Below are 20,881 nucleotides of genomic sequence, written 5' to 3' on the forward strand. Positions count from 1 at the left end.
TGCTTGCACACGAGATGGTTGCTGCTTCCTTCTCCATGCGCCTTGTTTTTCCTCATGTTGCCGTACATCCCGAAGAGCTTCCTCACATTCCTTTGCAAGAACTTGGAGTCACCCTTCTGATGACAATCATTATCTTCTACTCTTTGATCCAGAGCTTGCAAGGCTTGCATGATGTTGTCGACAGCGTCGAAGAGGTAGTGGATGTTCTTTCTACAAGTGGTGCAACACGTACGATCATGCTCCTCCGGTTCCATCCCGTCGTCTTCTAGATCCTTCTCTTTGCCCCTGTCTTGACGGCGGTCCTTTTGCTCCTTGCTTTTCTTCATCTCATCAGCCCAATCCCAGTACATGTTGGCATCATCTTCGTCATCATGGCCTGCAGCACCTCATGATCCGGGGCTCCTATCGTCCTTCCAATCGCTATCACCTCCATAGTCAACTGGCGAGTAGTCGGGCATCTTCTCCATGTAGCTCTTGCACTTGATCCCGAGGAGCCGTGCTAAACGCCTTGTGGGAGCAACGACGGCCTCCTTCTTCTTCTTTGTTGCTTCATCATCACTCGAGAGGATGATGAACTCGTGATCCGTGAGCTTTCGAGATGGTGCCTTGCCTTCAACGCTGATGCAAGCGTTACGAGTGGTTTTTGGCGGAGTTTTGGGACCCCACTCGCACCTCTTGGTTTCCATGTGAAGGGCGACAGTGGCGGTGGCCAAGCTCCAGGACGTCGCCATTGCACTTTTTTTCTAGTTTGGTGGATCTGAATTGCTTGTGTAGATGCGAAACTCGAGCTCCAATTGGCCTCATTATATAAATACACACATTTCTAAAATCTTTCTCGCCCCTTCTCACAAAAAATCACTTCCATATTCTGTCATTACCAAAGATGGGAAAGGGGGAACCGAATCAGAGTCAAAAACACCCCAGGCCGATTAGCCTGGGGTCACTGGGCTGATCAGCCCAGAGGGTTTTTGGCCCTCTGACCTCCGCTCTTTCTTGGCAACACGTTCTTATAAAAATACATCTAATTTTTCAAGTCCCACAAAAAATTTGAAAGAAAAATAACAGAATTTAAGATAGAGTATGTATAAGGTACCTATTTTAGTGTCATCAGGCTTGACGTGGTCGTTCTTCCTCCATGGTCTAGACGTCAACATAATTGATAGGCACAACGTTTGGTTCCAAGAATACCTTTAGCCGCTGTCCATTTACAATATATCGATCTCACTTGATGTCCATGATTGTTACTGCTCAGGTAGGTGACACAGAATGAACCACGTATGGTCTGTCCCACTTGCTCATCAATTTTCCCTTACCCAAAAAGTTTAAACCTGGAGTTGAACAATAACACTTTATCCCCTTCTTTCAATTACTTCTTGTGAAGCCTTTTATCGAACCATCTCTTTATTCTTTTCTTGTAAATGCTTGCACTATGATAAGCTTTAAGCCTCATCTCTTCCAATTCACTTATTTGAATCCTTCTTTTTACTCTCGCAGCATCAACATTCATCTCTTTTATGGCCCAATAAGCTTTACATTCAAGTTCAATGGAAAGATGACATGTTTTTCCAAAGATGAATTGATATGGGGTCATACCTATAGGTGTTTTATGAGCTGTCTTGTCTGCCCATAGTGCTCTATCTAGTTTCTTTGACAAGCATTCCCTCCTTTGACTATGGTCTTTTTCAATATATCTTTGAGCTGCTTATTCGAATTTTTTGCTTGGCCGTTTGTTTGAGGATGATAAGCTGTAGACACTTTATTGTCAATCCCCAATTTCTTCAAACATTTGCCAAAATCATTTCCTGTGAAATGCGATGCTCTATCACTTATCAATATTCTAGGCACTCCATACGCAGGAAATATCATCGTCTTGATCATGTGAATTGATTCCTATGTTGATGCCTTACGACATGGAATAACTTCCCCATTTAGACACATAATCAACCATAACCAGGATGTGTTCATACCCATGTGAATTTAAGAATGGTCCCATGAAGTCTATACCCCAAATATCGAATAGATCCACTTGCAAATTATAGTTCAAAGGCATAGAGTTTCTAGATGAAATATCGCCTGTTCTTTAGCATTCTGGGCAAGTAGCAACGAATCTCTTTGCATCTTCATGCATCTCTAGCCAATAAAATCTGCTTGCCCATACTTTTTCTTGAGTCCTGAAGTGTCCACAATGTCCTCCATATTCTGGTGAATAATATTTTCTAAGTACCGTTTCTCTTTCTTCTCTAGGAATGCATCTTCTCAATACTCCGTCTACTCCATACCTATATAGAAATGGTGCAGACCAATAGTATTTCTTACTTTCAGCTATAATTTTTCTTCTTTCATTCTATCCAAGTGATGCAAAGGCGCCCTTTTGATCGCTCTGATAATCCCATGCATCCAATCATCCTTGTCAAGTATTCTGTATAAATGGTCATCTCTCATTTGATCTTCAATTGGCTACTTCCCATCATCTTGTTGGTACATCCTTAACAAAGTGGTCAGCTACCACATTTTCTGATCCCTTTTTATCTCTGATTTTGACATCAAACTCTTATAGTAACAATATCCAACGAATTAGACGTGGTTTAGCATCTTTCTTAGTCAAAAGATATTTAATTGCAGCATGGTTGGTGTACAAAATCACCTTAGAGTTCACAATATATGATCCGAATTTCTCAAAAGCAAATACTACAACAAGCAATTCCTTCTCAGTAGTTGCATAGTAAATTGTGTGTACCTTTCCTTCTTTTCTTTGTCCAAGGACTGCTCCAACAGCATGATCACTCGCATTGTACATTATCTCAAAAGGTAGATTCCAATCCAGAGGTTGAATTATGGGCACGCTAATAAGCGATTACTTTAAGGTTCTGAAAGCATGGAGACAGTCTTCATTAAATTCAAAGCTCATGTCTTTAATGGTTTTGTTATCTTCGAGAAATCCTTAATAAATCTTCTGTAGAATCCGGCATGTCCGAGAAAGCTTCTTAATGACTAGATGTCTGTTGGAGGAGGTAACTGCTCCATAATTTCAATCTTTACTTTATCAACTTTTATCCCTCTCTCTGAGATGACATGCCCCAGCACTATTCCTTATTTCACCATAAAGTGGCACTTCTCCCAGTTCGGGACTAGATCAATTTCTCCACATCGTGTAAGAACTTTATCAAGATTCTCCAAGCAATTATCGAAGCAAGTGCCATGTACTGAGAAGTCATCCATAAATACCTCCATAATGTTTTCAATAAAATCTGAGAATATAGCCATCATGTAGCATTGAAATGATGCGAGCGCATTGCATAGACAAAAAAGGCATTCTTCTATAAGTGAAAGTTTCATAGGGACAGGTGAACGTGATCTTGTGTTGATCATCCGAATGTATAGGAATTTGAAAGAACCTAGAATATCTGTCAAGATAGCAAAAGTGAGAGTGCTTTGCTAACCTTTCAAACATTTCATCAATGACAGGCAAAGGGAAGTGATCCTTCCTAGTTTCCTTGTTCAACTTTTGATAGTCAATACACATCCTCCATCCTATCATTGTCCTCTGGGGAATTAACTCATTCTTCTCATTTGTCACAACAGCCAATCCTCCTTTCTTTGGCACGCAATGCACTGGGCTCACCCATTCACTGTGTGGTACTGGATAGATTATTCCAGTGTTAAGCAATTTGATCACCTCCTTCTTTACTACATTGTGTGTAGCATGGCTCAATCTTCTCTGGTTCTCCACAACTAGCTTGTATTGATCTTCTAATTATATTTGATTAGTATAGAAGGTTGGACTGATTCCTTTCAAGTCTTTGATCGTATATCCAATCACTTTCTGATGTTTTCTTAATAAATTTAGCACCTTCCTAGTTTCTTCTTTGCTCAACTCATCGCTGACAATGACTGGATACGTCTTGTTGTTCCCTAGATATTCATATTTTAATCCCTTGGGTATTGGCTTTTGCTCAACATTTGGTTCTTGAGACTCTTATTGCTCTAATTCTCCAATGTCTTTGAATTTTTCTGCTTCCAAATTTCCATATTGCGGTGATAATGCTTCAGTTGCTTCTCCCAATTCATCATCTTGTCCATCCTCATTGTTTTCCATTGCCCTTAGTAGAGGATCCCTAAAATTTTCATCAAAGCATACACTCTCTACTTCCTCATTATCAGGAAGCAGAGGTAGGATTTGTCAAGAAGCAGGCAGAAAATTATAAGTGTATTTAGCACTGTTAAGATTAATCATTACTTTGCCCTTCCCCACATCAAGTACAGCATTAACCAACTTAAGAAAAGGTCTATCAATGATTACATCATCATATTCATCATGGCAAGAATCAATAACAAAGAAGTTGGTTGGTATAACTTAACCCAAGATAGCAACATCTAGATCTCTAAGCACACCTAAAGGTTTGGTTGTTCTACCATCTCCCATGATTAAATTTATCGGGGTCTGTAAAGTTTTACTATAAAACTCATGATAAAGTTTCAAAGACATAACACTTATATGTGCTTCGATATCTCAAAGCGCTTTGTAGATGATCTCCCCATTAATCATGCAATTGATACGTGGTGTAGGCAAAGATTCTCCTTCACTTGATCATCCCCAGTCGCATATACTTTTCCCAATCTAGCAAATGGTGATGCCTTAGGCTTCACTGCCATGATTCTCTTCACTTCTGTGACATAGTCTGGGTCTACTTCTTCTTCACTAAAGAGTTTTTGAATTATCACTCTAGTTGTCTCCTTGTCAAGCACATAGCCAATGTTCTTCTCTGGTGGAAAATCTATCTCAACAGCTCTAGCCAACCCTTTTTGATTTGGATGTGGTCTATGCTTATCAAATATTTCACTGAAGTCAATAGGAATCCAATCGATTTGTTCAAACTCTCGCAGGGGCTTTGCATTCTCCAAGCTTTGAGCTTCTGATATTTTGTGTTTGTCATATTTGATGCATCGAGTAGGTTCCTCTTTTATGTGTGCTATTTCTTCCTCTTTTTGCACCACAGGTTCTTCTCTTGCATCCTCCTAGAGTTCTTTTCTAAATATGCCAGCAAGCTTATGTTCTTGATTTTCTTACTCTTGCGCTATGGATTGATAACTATCCCATTCTCTGTTTATGGCTGCTCCTCTACTGATCTTCTGCAATAATTGAGCGGCCTCCCTGAGTGTTTTCTCCATAAGATCTCCTCCTGCACACATTTGAACAAACTTTCGGCATTTTTGAGTTAGTGAAAAATAGAATGTATGCAACAACACATCTGTAGAGAAGTAGATGGGAAAAATCACACACCCCAATGAGGGGGATGACTCTGTATATATATTGCCAATATGGCTTGGAGTACAAGGAAAAGATAAATACATCCTAATATACACATATACTTCCTAATACCCGCCTGCAGTTGAAGCAAGAGGATCACGGACGCACAGACTGGACCTAAACTTAGTGAACAAAGGAGTCGGCAGGCCCTTCATCATGATGTCCGCGAACTGATGAGAGAATGGCACATGAAGAACCTGGACCTCACCCAACGCCACCTTCTCATGGACGAAGTGAATATCAATCTCGATGTGCTTCGTACGTCGATGATGCACTGGGTTGGCTGTCATATAGGTAGCGCTCATGTTGTCACAATAGACAACATTGGGCGAAGCAAGCGGGACATGAAGCTCTTGAAGAAGTTGACGTAGCCAGCAACACTCTGCCACAGCATGAGCCACAGCACGGTACTCCGCCTCAGCACTGGAATGAGACACCGTGGTCTGGCGCTTGGAGGACCAAGACACCAGGTTGTCACCGAGGTAGACGCAGAAGCTGGAGGTGGATCATCAAGAGTCCGGGCAGCCAGGGCAGTCGGCGTCATTGTAGCTAGTCAGATATTGAACAGAGCTGATGTTGATGTGAAGCTCGGAGGAGAGCGTGCCCTTCACATAGTGCAGGATGTGCTTGATTAGGGCCATGTGGGGTTCACGCAGGTCATGCATGAAGAGGCACACCTGCTGAACCGCATACGCCAGGTCAAGTCGAGTCGGAGTGAGGTAATAAAGAGCCCCAGCAAGACTCTAATACTCAGAGCCATCCTGGAGCTTGGCGCCGTCGTGTGCCAAAAGTTTGGCATGAGTGTCAACGGGAGTCGCGGTAGAATAACACTCAGCCATGCCGGCACGTTGAAGAAGATCCAGGGTGTACTGTTACTGAGACAGGAACAGGCCCTGGGAGGAACACGTGACAGAGATGCCGAGGAAGTGGTGCAGGTCACCAAGATCCGTCATGGCAAACTCGGAGTGAAGACACCCCATGATGTGCTGAAGAAGAGTCGAGGACAAGGCGGTCAGGACAATGTCGTCGACGTAAAGCAGCAGGTAAGTGAGCCTCGGTCCCACTTTGTAGATAAAAAGGGAGGTGTCAGAGGTGGAGGCGACGAAGCCAAGCTAACAAAGGAAGGAGTGAACCTCTGGTACCACGCCCGCGGGGCCTGTTTGAGTCCATACAAGGACTTATGCAGGAGATAGACATTATCGAGGGTGGCGGGGTCGACGAAGCTGGGAGGCTGCTGGTAGTAGATAGTCTTTGTGGGGTGTCCATGATGGAACGCATTCTTCATGTCCAGTTGGTGGATCGGCCAAGCACGAGAAGTGGCGATGCTGGGGATGGTTCATATCGTCGCCGGTTTGACAACCGGACTGAAGGTCTTGTCGTAGTCGATGCCATGAACCATCCAGCGCACCTTGTGCTGAGCGAGGGACCCAGCAACATGGAACTTATGCCAGAAGATCCACTTGCCCGACATGACATTGGCACCGAGCGGCTGCGGGACGAGGTGCCAGGTGTTGTTGTCGATGAGGGCCTGGAACTCGTCAACCATGGCTGCACGCCAATTGGCGTTAGCCAGAGCACTGTGATAGTTCGCTGGAATCGGAGAGGGTGGAGAAGAAGTCGAGGCTGTCATGCCCTAGTAGTGGACCTGCTTGATTGCCTCAGTCACAGACCGAGTGACAGGGAGCAGAGGGGCAGGTGGCGACGAGGAGGGCGCAGGAGGCGCTAGGGCCTCGGGCACGAGGTACGGGGGGGGAGGGGGAGGGGGACCGTGGGCGCTCGCTCGACCAGTCGGAGCGCTCACCAGTGCGGTCGGGGCGCTCACCCGACTAGTCGGAGCTCTTGCCAGTGCGGTCGAGGCGCTTGTCTGTGCGGTCGGGGTGCTCGCCGGGACGGTCGGGGTGCTCACCCGACCGGTCGAAGCATTCACCGGTGAAGGATAGAGCGACGTCTCGTCCGCAAACGGAGCGGGGTACACGATCGATCCACATACCAAGATGGTGGGGTCGTTGTCAGTGAGTTCCTACAAAACAACAGGTGAGGGCTGCGGCTGCTCGACATCCGAGGATGGAGCGACTGAGGTGGGAGTAGGAGCATTGGAGGGTCTGGACAATAGGAAGCAAAGCTGCGATAGGTGAGTGGGGTGGGAGGAGAAGGGGAAAATGGACTGTAGAAGACAACATGGCAAGAAATGATGACTCGATGAGTGGACAAGTCAAGGCAACGGTACCCCTTGTGAGAGGAGGGATAACTGAGGAAGACACGGGCTGTGGAACGAGCAGCAAGCTTGTGGCATGCCGTGGCTAAGAGGTTAGGGTAGCAAAGACAATCGAATACATGTAAGTGAGAGTGCTCGGGAGGCTAGAAATAGAGGAGGCGGTAGGGAATGTCATTCTGAACGGTAGAGCAGGGGCGCCAGTTCAGAAGATAGGTGGCGGTGGCGAGCACCTCGACCCAGTATGGGGTGGCCATGGAGGCGTGAATGAGCAAGGTGCGAGTCATGTTATTAAGGGTGCGTAGGACACGCTCGGCTTTCCCATTTTTGGGAAGTATAGGGACATGAGAGGTGCAAGTGGATACCTTGAGAAGTTAAAAAAGATGTGAGAGGCTTATTGACAAACTCGGTCCCATTGTCAGATTGGACGCTTCGAACGGGAAGACTAAACTACGTATGAGCATAGGCACAAAAGGTAATGATGGGTGAGGTGACTTCAGACTTGTGAACTAGAGGAAACGTCCAACAAAAATGCGTGAAGTCGTCCAAAATGACTAGGTAGTAGCGATAACCAGAAACGCTAGCAACGGGAGAAGTCCAAACATCACAGTGAATTAACTCAAAAGGAGTAGAGCCGTGAGAGCTAGAATGTGAGAAAGGTAACCGCACATGTTTCCCTAACTGACATGAATGACATAGAGTGTGATTGTCTTTATTATAGGCAATAGATGAAGTCTATCTAAGCGTAGCTATGGTGGCAGGATCAGGATGACCAAGATGGAGATGCCACAAACAGGAGGAGATGGCGAGGCCGGCGTGGGGGCGCTGCAAAGCTGGCTGCTGGAGGCATGGTGTAAAGGTCGCCGGCGCTATTGCAGCGAAGGATCACGCATGTGGTCAAAAAATCCTTGACAGAAACCAAAAGCATCAAACTCTATGGTGCATTTATTGTGCTTAGTAAACTGACGAACAAAAATCAGATTACGAATTAAAGAAGGGACAATAAGGACATTGTTAAGACAAAAGTGGGAGGTGGGGGTGGTGAGGGTGGAATTGCCTTGGCACGTGATGGGAAGGGTGTGACCGTTATCGATAGTAATGGAGGAGTGAGAGGAAGGAAGGTGGGAAAGAAGAATACCGTCCAAAGATGACATGTGGCCGAAAGCTTCTGAGTCAACGACCCAGCTGCCGTTCTGTAGTGCCATCTGTTTCAAGATGGCAACCACACCCACCTGGTCCCAGGTTGGCGCCTGAGGGAGCGCCTGAATGGGGGCATAGGCGACGTGGGCCTGCGGAGGGGCGTCGAGGAGGCCAGGGGCACCGGCGCGCCAACCCCTACCGCCCTGACTACCGGCTTGCTAGAAGCCCATAGCGTCGTAGGAGCCAGCCCTCGGACTGAAGCAGAACCACAGGCCGGTGGGCCATGGGGGCCCGCCGTCGTGAGAGCTGCCGCCCTTCTTCTGCTGCCACTTCTTCTTGCTGCCGACGCTAGGCTGGACAGAACCGAATGACGGGCGACACCCGCCCGTACAGCCAGAGGAGGAAGACGATGAGGAGTTCCCAGCGAGGAGGATGGTGGAGTTGGAGATCTTCTCCTCTTTGGTGAGGCGAAGTTCCTTCAAGGTGAGCATGTCGTGCGCCTGGGAGAAGGACGGGAAGCCAGCGGTGGAAGGTGCGATGTCATCAGCGGTGTTGGAGAAGCATGGGTTGTGGCCGTGGAGGAGGTTCAGGACAAGCTGAGAGTTCTGAATGAGATGGCCAACATCATGAAGGGCGTCGGCGAGAGTCTTCATGTGGCTGCAGTATTCGGCGATGGAGTAGTTTCCTTGCGTCATGGAGTGGAAGTCGTGGCTGAGGAAGATCGCCCGGGACTGCTTGTTGGCGCGAAATAGTCCCTCGATGGCGAGCCAGAGTTCCCAGGCGGCTTGGGCATCGTCGATCATGGTGAGGTCGAGGATGGAATCGTTGGCGGGGCTGAAGAACCAGGAGCGGACGCAGAATCCGCTTGATCTTAATCGGGGTCCTAGGGACGAGGAGCCACCATGCCGTCGATGTGCGATCGGAGGCCGAACTTGCTGCACATAGACTTGAAGAAGGACGCCCATCTGGAGTAGACGTTGGACTTCATCGTCAGTGTCATGGGAACGTGAGACTTGACGGAGATGGTGGCGTAGGGGTGGACGGCGGGCGGTGGTGCCGGGTACAGGATGAAGCCGCCACCGCTGTTTTCGGGTGCGTTGCCGACAGGAAGAGCTTGGGGTGCGCCGCCAGAGGAGCCGCCGGTGCCAGGTGGAGGCACGGAAGCACTGCCGTTGGCAACAAGAGACGGAACAGGACGCGGCACAAGGGGAGCAGAAGGAGCTGTAGTGTTGTTGAACATAGAGGAGTCGGCGGAGGAGAGGGTGGCCATGGCGCAAGACACGGAGGGGGCACGCCAGTCAGGAAGGTGCAGTAGAGGGGGGTGGCGGCAGCATAGCAGGGGGCGTCACCTAGGGTTTTGCATGGGGCAGGAGGAGGCGTAGGGAGAGGAGAGGAGGCCCACGATCTAATCTCATGATACCATGTAGAGAAGTAGATGGGAAACACCACACACACCAATGAGGGGGGTTACCTCTATATATATTGCCAATATAGCTTGGAGTACAAGGAAAGGATAAATACATCCTAATATACAAATATACTTCATAATAACATCACCTGAGAATCCAAGCTTAGGTCCTTATTCGAGTAGTCTGTTAAATCTTTTCTAAGCTTGATCTATTCCTTCATCTTCTCCTTGCACGAACATGATCACTTCCTTCCGAAGGTTTTGAACTTTGCTCATAGAGAAAAATCTCCCACAAAACTTTGTCATTAGTGTCTCCCAATTCCTCTTCGCATCGAAAGAAGCTTCTACATACCATCGTTTTGCTTCACCTGCAAGTGAAAATAGGAACAGATTCCAGCTGAACCAAGTTAATGGAATTCGTCTTGTTGTAGCGTGTTGCAAAGCATCGTGAATCACTCAATGTCTCTGTATGGATTATCAGTCTCCACTCCTTGGAAAGGATTGCTCTTAGCCATGTTGATTATTCCTTTATTCAGATTGTACTCCTTGGCTGCAAGCACTAAGTCAGATTTCTGCATGTCGAATTGATTGGTTAATGGGATTGCATAGTCCGTCAGCGACTTTTCTCCTTCCTCCTTGTAGTGATTGATTACAGCCCTTCGTGGCCCTTCTGGTCCTCTCCTTCCTTGTGCTGGCTTCCCTCGACGACCGATGTCCAAATATCCATTAAGCTCTTTATACAAACCCCCTTGATTATGTCGTATTTCCTGCCAAAATACAATATGATCCAAAATACAACACATGCAATAATGGGGTTATTTCAGGTTTCAAGTGGCGGGTTAGTATAGGAATAAGCATGAAAACACTAGTTAAAGGGCACTAAAAGTGTGTGAATAATGAGCGTCAATAGCCCCATAGGAGTAAGGTAAAAGGTAAGATCAATGCTAACTTATTCAATTTTTGGTAGAATATTTTCTTGTAAGCTTGCATAAGTTAGGAATACAACATAGTAGCAACTCCAGATCAACCAACCTAAGTCTTAGCATTTTCTCGACGAGCAAAGGGCCAGCTTGGGGGAGTTGTTGATGATCGTTAAGTACCAAATATGACCATCAATATACTAAAGAAAAAAAGAGGATTGGCATTTCTTACATGTATATTTGGTTTCGAATAATGTAATTCCACTTGTCCTTGGAGAATATTTGGTTGCAGGTGAAATAATACAAAGGAAGGAGAAAGCACACTCTATGGAGCAAAGAAACACACTTATAACCAATGGGAAGTTGCCACGTGTGCATCCCATGGATTCAAAGGCTCACAAACTACCACAACAGCCTCAATCCATCGGATAACGCACACAACCACCATTGGGACCCACCAGGCAGTCACGTGGAGAAACGCAGTTGCGAGGCGGGCTCACAAGGGGTTGGCCAAACCACCCTTGCCTCCTCTCATCTCCAGCTTCCGCCCTTGCCCCTCCATCGGTTATGGGATATTCCCCGAAGATTCCCTAGCAGAACTACCTCTTGGAGCCTATAAATAGAGAGGCACCCCCTCCATTCTTAGACAGACCACAAGTTGAATCACTCCCTCCCTCTTAGTTTCCAAGTGTGAAGTTAGGCTAGAGTAGCTCTACTTCAGGTTCCAGATCTTTTTGGAGTCTAGGGTATGGCTCTTGTATCTTACATTCCTAGGTATCCTTTATTCTATTCAAGGTATTCATCTTCTTTATATAGTGTTGTGCTTGGTTCTTATATGCATAAGTTAGATATATACCCTTGCTATGCTAATGTTCTAGGCTTATATGCTCGTATGCTAGTCATATACCCTCGCTATCATAGTATAGGATTATATACTCTCATGTACACCTTGAGACCATGCTTCAGTACATAATCTGTGTGCATATATACCTTGTATAGCTTAGTTGATCTATGCTACGGCTTCGGTTCAATGGCCATGTTTATGGTGGCTTCAGCCATTGATACAATAGCCCGGTGGAGTGTTGTTAACAACACAATCATGGTGCTTTGATTGTTTAACTTCATTGGATATGAGTTTATCCTCATAGGTTGCTAGGGGTAGGCGACAGGTGGTGATAGTCCTGTCCGTCGTTTGTAATCCTTCACGTTCGGGTATGCTATAGGAATTCGTAAATTAGCAGTAACTTTCACTACAAGAAAAGTGTTGATCCATGACGAAAATTTTATGACACATTTGTTCTCCTCATAGATCTATGACGTTTCTAGCTGAAAACATCATGACGTTTCACATCCGAGCAAATTTTGTGATAAAGTTACGGAACATTGTAAAAGTTGCTACTGTAGCTAAAAAAATCATCACTCGATGTTACATGGTGGTTTTGTGACGATACAAGGTATGCGAAAACGTCATAAATCATCCAAAGTCCCACATTTAAGTTGGATAAGTACAACTAGCCTACTTGTAACTTAGTGGTTTCTCGTTTATTCTAAAAAGCAAGAGGTTAAGGTATCATTTTAGTTGTTATGTTGCTCATTTTCTTTCCCTCTAGCAGGTCGGCTAAATCATTTTTGCTTGCAGGTGATCACTGCTTGTTGAGTTAAAATTCTGTACTCTTTAACGCTTGTGACGTACCGTTCGTACCCTCAGATACATCAGGTACTACCTGTCAGCTGGTTTCTTTAGCTTCTACGGATCTCGACTGCAACCACTATTGGCCCATGTGGGTCAGGTTGCACTAATGAACTAGCTAATAAAAAAGATCACGCTCCCCATCGTAGGTTCAAGCTAATCACTTGCAATGAAGCAAGTTATATAGCATGCACGTGACAAGTGATCAAACAATGTTTTTATATTGTTTTTTAAATGCGTTGATAATATTAGTAAATATAATAGGCGATAATATTGGTAAATAAAATAATTTGAATAGGTTATACGTATAATCCATAGCACAATTAATTTTCCTTGCATTTACATTATTTTTTCCTTTTCCTTTTTCTTTTTTTTTCCTTTTGGGTCTGCACCCACTCTTAACTGGCCCGAGCCCATATTTTCCCAACCCTCTCTAAGGCTCTCTCAAGTTTGGGCCGTCAACCTTGCAGCCCAGCTCGCAGTCGCATGCCGTAACCCAGCTAATAGTGCTGACGTCGAAGGCGCCTCAACAAAATCCACCTCCCACTTCCTTGCCGTTGACAGCCCGACCCCACCTGTCACATGGCTCGTACCTCTTTCCTTGGATGCTCTGGTTCACGGAGCTCGAACAGAAGCAGAGCTACACGGTTATGGTGCGGTGGGCTGGCGAGCGGAACGGTCGCCGGCACCGACAGCAACCTGAAGTCAGTCTCCAACAATTACATCACGAGCCCCCTTGTCATTCGAGCAAAAGGGCAGGTAGGCAGTAGCGCAAAGGCAGCAGGTCTTTCTTCGCTCGCGTTCAAAGGCAGGCTGCTAATTTTGCAACCATGATGCAGAGTATGTATAGCATCTCTCTAGGCTAGTTGACTTGTATGGCTCATTTGTATAGGCTGCGAATTGGAGTTTTCTCTGATGACGTTTGCTACCTCAGCTGCAATTTGTTGTGTAAATGGCAGAGATCAATAAAGCTGTGAAAATGGAATATCACCCGCGTTTGGATTTGGGAGCCAAGTTCTTGCAAGCGATGTACTAGTCCATTTTTTCGGAGCTCTGAACCTGAAATGCTGTCGTTACATCTCTGAAACTCCAAAAATGTAGCCTACATTTCATGGTACATGATCACATGGTCGATCATGCCCGACCAAGATACTAAATAGCGTTTAGCAGTATGGTAATGGATTAGTGCCGGTGTAGCGAATCGTGGATAGTGGATGCTATAGCGGACACTAAATCTAAATAGCGGAATTCAAAAAATAGTCACAAATTTAGAGCATATATGAATATTAACATGTAGTTTACTTAAAAAAGTTAAAGTATTTAAGGTAGCCATTACATTTCATTGGTAAGAATCACAAATAAATAGATATATTAAGATGTATGGATATATATTAACATTAAATTCTCATATTAATGAATAAAAAATTCATTTGTCCTCCCATAAATCTTCATCATTACCTAAATAATCATTTTAAACATTATTATTACCATTTGATTCATATTCATATGTCACTTGAACCATAAATTTAACGAATAGCGACTTAAGATTAAGCAATAGCGGTCATAGCGGACAATAGCGGCCGCTAAGTCTAAACATGTTATCTTGGATCCAGTGGTAGACTATCGCTACCGCTATAGTGGTCGCTATTGGGGCGCTACGAATACTATTTCCCTACACTCAGAGCTCCTAGCTGACCTACAATGTGTTCAGCACCACAAAGAAGTACGAGCTTTAGATTTTTTTTCACATTTTAATTTTCCTATATCATAGCTACTGTACTACGCGAAAAACAAGATGCAGCGCTGCTAGGTGTACCAGTACCAGGTCTGGCTAAATCTAAGGGTGCTTCCCTGAATGGACGCTAAGGTTAAACAGTGTACCTGAACTTGATGAAAAACTGATGATAGAGGGTTTGTATTTTTTGGCTTTCACAGGAATCACCGCCTAGGTCTCTGTGTTCAGAAACTCGGTGGTTTTGATGTGTTGTGGAAATGTAAACTCAAGGTGGACCAATAGTTGTACAAGTCCTTCTTCCTGTCTCTGAAAGTAACCATATTTTCGATGCTCAGTTTCTGGAGCTTCTCCACCTTTGTAATTTCGTGGTATGCTGATGAATAGAACAGAGAAAAGACATGGCAGCTGAAAGAATTTCAGAATCGGGAAATAATCGTGCAGCCTCTTCCTGTCAGCAGGCTCCAGCTGCTGGATTTGAATGGCACGATTAGAAAACACAGTGTACGCCGGACAACACCAGAAAAACAATATTCAGAACATCCTTCGAACAAAAACACACGCAGCAGACGCAAAATGTCAAAACTTCCGTGGACAACCATAGCAAAAAAAAAAAGTAGCAGCTGACTCATGCATAGAAAATTTTCAAGCTTTAAATACAATCAGAGAGGATGATATGATGTTTTATCCTGTTAGTATATTTTTCACTCACAGGATTATATGGTGTTTTTCACTTCGTATTTTTGACATAATGTTTCACTCTAGACGTCGATTCTGATGGTATTAGACTCCATGGCTTATGATGAAGAGCAATAACAGATTATATAAAAATCCATCACATGTAATTATTAATATTTCAAAAAAAAAATTAACATCACCGGCGCGTTGAACTGCATATGCTTGGCTCAGCTTAGCGGGTTTTCTATATACATAATTTTACTATGCATCTAGACATAGTATATATCTAGGTGCATATAAAAACTATGTATTTAGAAAAGACAAAATAAATAGTAATTTGAAACGGAGGGAGTACCATTAAGACATATTGATTGCACTAAATTGTTTCTCCGATAAATTTTACTCTTTTAAAGCATGTGAAAGTATGGACCATATAAAAGAAGGAAATAATTAGGCTCCACACTAGTGTACTGATTAAACAAAAGATTGGTGCTGTTGCTACTACTACCTTCTACCTAGCTGCGTAGGAATCAAATCAGCTGCAACTGCAGGGCTGCCAAGCTACTAGCTGATGAACATAACTGAGAAAATACAGGGCGTCTGAGATAACTTCAGAATAGAGAGATGCCAGCTGAGAATTTCACTATCGCATGAAAGCAAAGCAAATACCTGAAACTTAAAATCGATGGCGTGGCGACCAATACCAAAGCAGAGAGAGGAAACGCTCACATAAAGGTCCAGCCGCTGCCGCTGTCGCCAGCCCTTGTTGCATTCGGACCAAGCCGCAGCAGCTCTAGCCTGTCCGCATGGTTCCGCAGGCTATTTCTTCAACGTAGCGTGGAAGAGCCATGGCCAAACACACACATCTGTGCCAGCTGCACGTCCAGCCGCTGCCGCTGCTGGCCTGCCGCTGGGTACTGCGTCAACACAGCGCGCCAGCGCCCAAGTCCCTGCCCTAGTGGCTGGTGCACGAGGGCGCGCCACCAGCCTGCTTGCTGTCCGTCCATAGGACTGCCGCACCCGCACCTCTCCGGTACCAGGACAATCCTCTCATATATGTTTTTTGACATAGGATAGTCCGGTGTTTGGAATTTTTGGAATTATTGCAAGGCAGGATCTTCCGACGTTTGTTTTCAGTAACATAGGAGCTTTCTGTGATAAGTGTCTATATATGGGATGCAATATAACTATTTTTAATCATACCAAAATACCTTCTAAAAACATTATGAAATTAGCTTAGGGACCGAATTACATTCTTATAAGGTTCAAAAAACATTCACTAATAAAATCGAACTATGCTAATGATGTGCTTTATTCGGCCCTCATTTCGGAGCACAAGTTCATAGTCTTCCCTCTCATCAGTCATCACTAACAAGATTCTATAAGTGACTAATAGTCATCACTAACAAGATTCTACAAATTCATAGTCTTCCCTCTCATCTGTCAAGCATAAGTATAGAGTAGTACTCTAATGGTGCGTTTGGATGGGAGACAATGTAGGACAGGACGGTCCTGTCCTAATTTTCTGGGATAGGATGATCGTATTTCATGTTTGGTTAGATGGACAGGGGTGTCCCTGTTTTTTATTTGGTTTGAGGGATAAACGTGGGATGGGATGATCCTGTTTTCTGTTTGAATCGAGGGATAGCTAGTTATGATAACCTTCTGCAAAAGCACGGTGACATTACCTCCTTCCTCTCATACCTTCCTTCTTTCTAAGGATAATTGCAGCTTTCCTTTTAATACAAATACAACTTTCAATTTTTTTTGTATAATCTACTTCAATTTTTTTGTATATTCTAGATGGAGTGAACTTTACCATCAAATGGCATTCATATACAGATAGCATTCATATACAACTATCAAGTTGTGTTATCAGGTTACACAATATATAGTCTGAAACATATATAATTCATTTACCATCAAATAGCATTCATATATACAGATGCATTTACCAGACTACCATTACATCAAATTCAATGCTTACACAATATAGAAAGTTCAAGGCATACTATATGATAGGTCACAGTTAGCAAAAGAGATATGACTGACAAAAGAGATCTGTTACAAATATCAGGTGTAACAAACATGGTCTAGTTAGCAAAAGAGAAAGCTTTACCATACTAGTTGTATGTTCCAAAGCGCCCTACTGTCCAGGGAACTTCTTACTAACAAATATGGCCATCCAATGTAACTGGTGCTCAAATGGCAAGCCATAGAAAGCTTTACCAATGAGAGGATTGGCCACCAGATGAGCATAGTACGTGGATATCTGAAGATCATTAAAGCCTAAAACTGAAAGGCTATTCACTTTGGCAAAGAGATCTTTTGGCAGCTCATTGTTTGATTTAGCAACTTGTGTTATAGCCATGGCAAGCTTGTCACCAACTCTGTTGAACGCACCAATCAGCCCATCCTCTGCACTTTCAACAATCTTGTCCCTCTTGTTAGGTCTTGCATTAGATGTTGCCCCTTCCTCAAAAACACTGCTAGGATCCTCTTCTGTACCATTTGCAGCCCCATCTTCAGTGTCACCATCTTTTGTACCAAGAGGAGCACTTGAATCCTTTGCAAACTTGCCTGTAGCCATATCCTTCCCAAAGATTGTTTCCATCTCAGCATAGTTCTCAAGAGGCTTGTTTAAATACTCGGCATCAACCTTGTGATCCTATAATGCAATAGAAATCAATATGAAAAATATGATAAGAACAAGACCACAAAACGATAGAAACTAGATTACGTGCACATGGCCATTGTAGTGCTCCTCATCAAGGGTGATGATGTAGTTATCTTCATCGAATCCAGATGCACTCAAGCTCTTGAGTCGTGTTATCTTTGCCCACTTTCTTTGCCATGTCTTCAGATGGTTCTTAATCTGCTCACCATTGAGCGTAGTGTTGAATTTTTCATTGACAGCTCTAGCACATGCATTGAAATAGACCTTTTTGAAGCCCTTTCCTATTTTAACACCACTGGCAACCACATTGGCAACATTTTTTAGCATGAAATTGGACATTGGCGATGTCCAGGTAGCCACACCAGTACCTCTCCCAAGTCCCTCAACATGACCATCCATTGCCTGCCATGTAACAAAAAAAACATCTAGCATTGGATGTTAGTTAACTGGATTTCGGCACCAAATACAACAAGGATTGTATGTCATTTAACTGGATTTCAGCACCAAATAAGTCCTTGCAAATGAAATATAGCAACAATAAGTACATACAACTGAAATATAGCAACAATATATTCATACAACTGAAATATAGCAATAAATATGTCCATACAACACAAACACATCTAGAAAAATACTTGCAAAACTGAAATACATCAACAAACTAGTGGGTACTAATTAATATTGTTGTCTTGATGGTCTGCCCACATCTGATCAGCAATGCTTTGCCTGAAATTAACCATCTCGGTATGCTCATTTGCTTGTCCACTGTATGTTGTAGCATAGTTATAACTTGACAAATTATTATCTTCTATGAAGAACTCATCAATTCCATCTTGTATAACCCAATTGTGAATGATGCAGCAAGTAACAACAATGTCTACTTGAGTTGGAAAAGGAAAGAAAGGAGTGGCATCATCGAGAATTTTGAATCTTCTCTTTAGACACCCAAATGCACGCTCTACTGTGATACGAAGAGATGAGTGCCTAAGGTTGAATAGCTCCTTCTCATTTTGTACAGGATTATTCCCCCACTCATTCAAGTGGTAATGAACACCACGAAAAGGGGGCAAGAATCCTGGTTTTGCTCCATATCCGGCATCAACTAGGTAGAATTTGCCTAAAATGTGATGGAAAGTAGATCATATTTCTATTATATTAACGATTCATACGGAGAATCTGATATGGTATTAGTGTATTACCTTGTGGCACTCGAAGTCCATTCTCACGCTCCAAAGCATCTCGTAACACTAGTGCATCATGTGCTGTCCCCTCCCAACCAGCCAATACATAGGTGAACCGGAGATCAAAATCTACGGCAGCCATTACATTTTGAGAGGCATATGACTTCCTACCACGAAAGGATAACTCCATATCCTTAGGAACAGAGGCTCTTACATGTGTACCATCGATGGCTCCATTACAATCCTTAAAGTAAGGATCCCATTTGTGGTTCCCTTGTATTTTGGTAGGAGTTTCCAATGGCGGTGGCCTAATTAATTCCCCTCGTAGCTCACCAACAGCACGAAGAACCCTATTAAAATAACGACTGACTGTTTCTCCGGATCTATCAAAATTAGTCCCAACTACTCTGTTCCTAAGGTTGTGCCCCACGGTATTTAGAAACATTACCACTTGCTGCTCGACACAACAATGGATGGTATCTTCAAGCAAACCACGATCCCTGAATAGGTTGCAAAACCGAAAGAACTTGGCTCTATTTAGTCTTAGTATGTTCACACAAACTGTATCATCCTTCCAAATTTTGTTGTTTAGGTACTCAAGTCTCATCCTATCCTTTTCATCGATAGGTCCATAAGTAATACCTTCTCTCCTTGCAGGTTGCTTACGTTTTCTAGACTCAATACTAGCCATGGCCATCATTGACAACAACATATATGCAGCAGCAGTACAAGCAACAACTTTGGTTTTTTGATCCATCTATAACACAAAAGACCAAAAAATTCAGGACTATATACCACCAACTACTACTAGGAGAACCATGTGCAAGCACATCACAAAAATACCTTGAATCCTACTGCACACATGCATGTAAGCAATACCAAGATTATTGCACAAATGTATTCATTCAGAAAATATGGTGGCATAATAGATGCAAAACCAATCCTACAGCTGCTTCATGGATAATATCGAGCACACATACATACACATGGGTCAGTGCGCTAGGGTTTTCCATACCTTGGGGAAAGGAAGCCAAGATCCTGTTGGAGGACACGAACGGGGAGGGGGACAACACTAGGGCTCCTTCTTCCTGTGGACCGAGAGGGAGAAACATGGTGAGGATCTGGGAAGGAGAGAATGGAAGGGCATGGAAGGGATGGAGGAAGGACAAGGACGGATGATGCGTACCTGGGAGGGAGAACGTGGCCGGCGACACCTCCTGACGAGGAGCGGCACCCAGGTCGACGGGATCCAGGGATGGGCACCCCAATCGTCGGGATCCAGGGACGGCGGCGGATCGGGCAGCTCTATTACGCGTGGTACCTCCGCACCGCCGAGCCGCGGTCACTCGTCGGGGCCTACGTCTTCTACGAGGACATCTACAGCCGGCGTGGAGGCGGCGGCGGCGGCCGGCACCGGGCGCTGCGGCGGGCGCGGAAGGCGGCGGCAGCGGCCGGCACCAGGCGCTACGCTGCTGTTTTTTTTTCGCGCAGGGGGAAGAGAGGAACGGGGAGCGCCAGCCTGTTTTCTTTTTACCGCAGGGGGAAGAGCGGTGCGCGGTGGCCTTTGGGCAGCACGCGCGCCTCACGTGACGGGCGAAGCGGAACTGGGATGCCCCCGTTCGCTCGTTTTTCCCGGATGGGGGCATCCCGAATTTTTGGGGTATATTCCCAATTCGGGACGTCCCTATCCCCTATGACTAAGAACCAAACACTGAACTATCCATGGACCATCCCGTCCCGTCCGGTCCCGTCCCGTCCTTAAAACCAAACGCACCCTAAGCAACCAAGCAATCATTATCGTGTCAAATGAAGGTGTAACAAAAAAAAGTTGGACGACGAGCTACTGAGCTGCTGCTTCTGCACAGGTACGGTTTAAGTAAATGATTCAACGGAATGTCCGTATATTCCCTTCTCGTTAGCAGCAAGGCAAGCATG

General features: G+C 44.6%; 2 protein-coding genes across 2 annotated transcripts; both read right to left on the bottom strand.

The window, feature by feature from the left end:
• Positions 1 to 17,234: 17,234 nt before the first annotated feature.
• LOC117834347 (uncharacterized) lies at positions 17,235 to 18,164 on the bottom strand. Its single transcript, XM_034713947.2, has 2 exons — positions 17,829 to 18,164; positions 17,235 to 17,756 (listed from the first exon to the last, which is right to left on the bottom strand). The coding sequence occupies exons 1-2, from the start codon at positions 18,162 to 18,164 to the stop codon at positions 17,235 to 17,237; spliced, it is 858 nt and encodes a 285-aa protein (XP_034569838.2).
• Positions 18,165 to 18,436: 272 nt separating this feature from the next.
• Positions 18,437 to 19,703, bottom strand: LOC140223669 (protein ALP1-like). The gene is made up of 2 exons (XM_072295749.1): positions 18,965 to 19,703; positions 18,437 to 18,882 (listed from the first exon to the last, which is right to left on the bottom strand). The coding sequence occupies exons 1-2, from the start codon at positions 19,701 to 19,703 to the stop codon at positions 18,437 to 18,439; spliced, it is 1,185 nt and encodes a 394-aa protein (XP_072151850.1).
• Between the last annotated feature and the right edge of the window lie 1,178 nt (positions 19,704 to 20,881).

Source organism: Setaria viridis, chromosome 8 (assembly GCF_005286985.2).
Source record: "Setaria viridis chromosome 8, Setaria_viridis_v4.0, whole genome shotgun sequence".
Classification (NCBI taxonomy): Eukaryota; Viridiplantae; Streptophyta; class Magnoliopsida; order Poales; family Poaceae; genus Setaria; species Setaria viridis.

Bases quoted from the DNA above. Each gene is read 5' to 3' on its own strand.
- LOC117834347 (XM_034713947.2), bottom strand. From the start codon at position 18,164: ATGGATGGTCATGTTGAGGGACTTGGGAGAGGTACTGGTGTGGCTACC. The intron at 17,757-17,828 runs GTAATCTAGTTT...ATTGCATTATAG, and splicing joins ACTACAATGGCCATGTGCAC to GATCACAAGGTTGATGCCGA.
- LOC140223669 (XM_072295749.1), bottom strand. From the start codon at position 19,703: ATGGATCAAAAAACCAAAGTTGTTGCTTGTACTGCTGCTGCATATATG. The intron at 18,883-18,964 runs GTAATACACTAA...ATCACATTTTAG, and splicing joins TGGACTTCGAGTGCCACAAG to GCAAATTCTACCTAGTTGAT.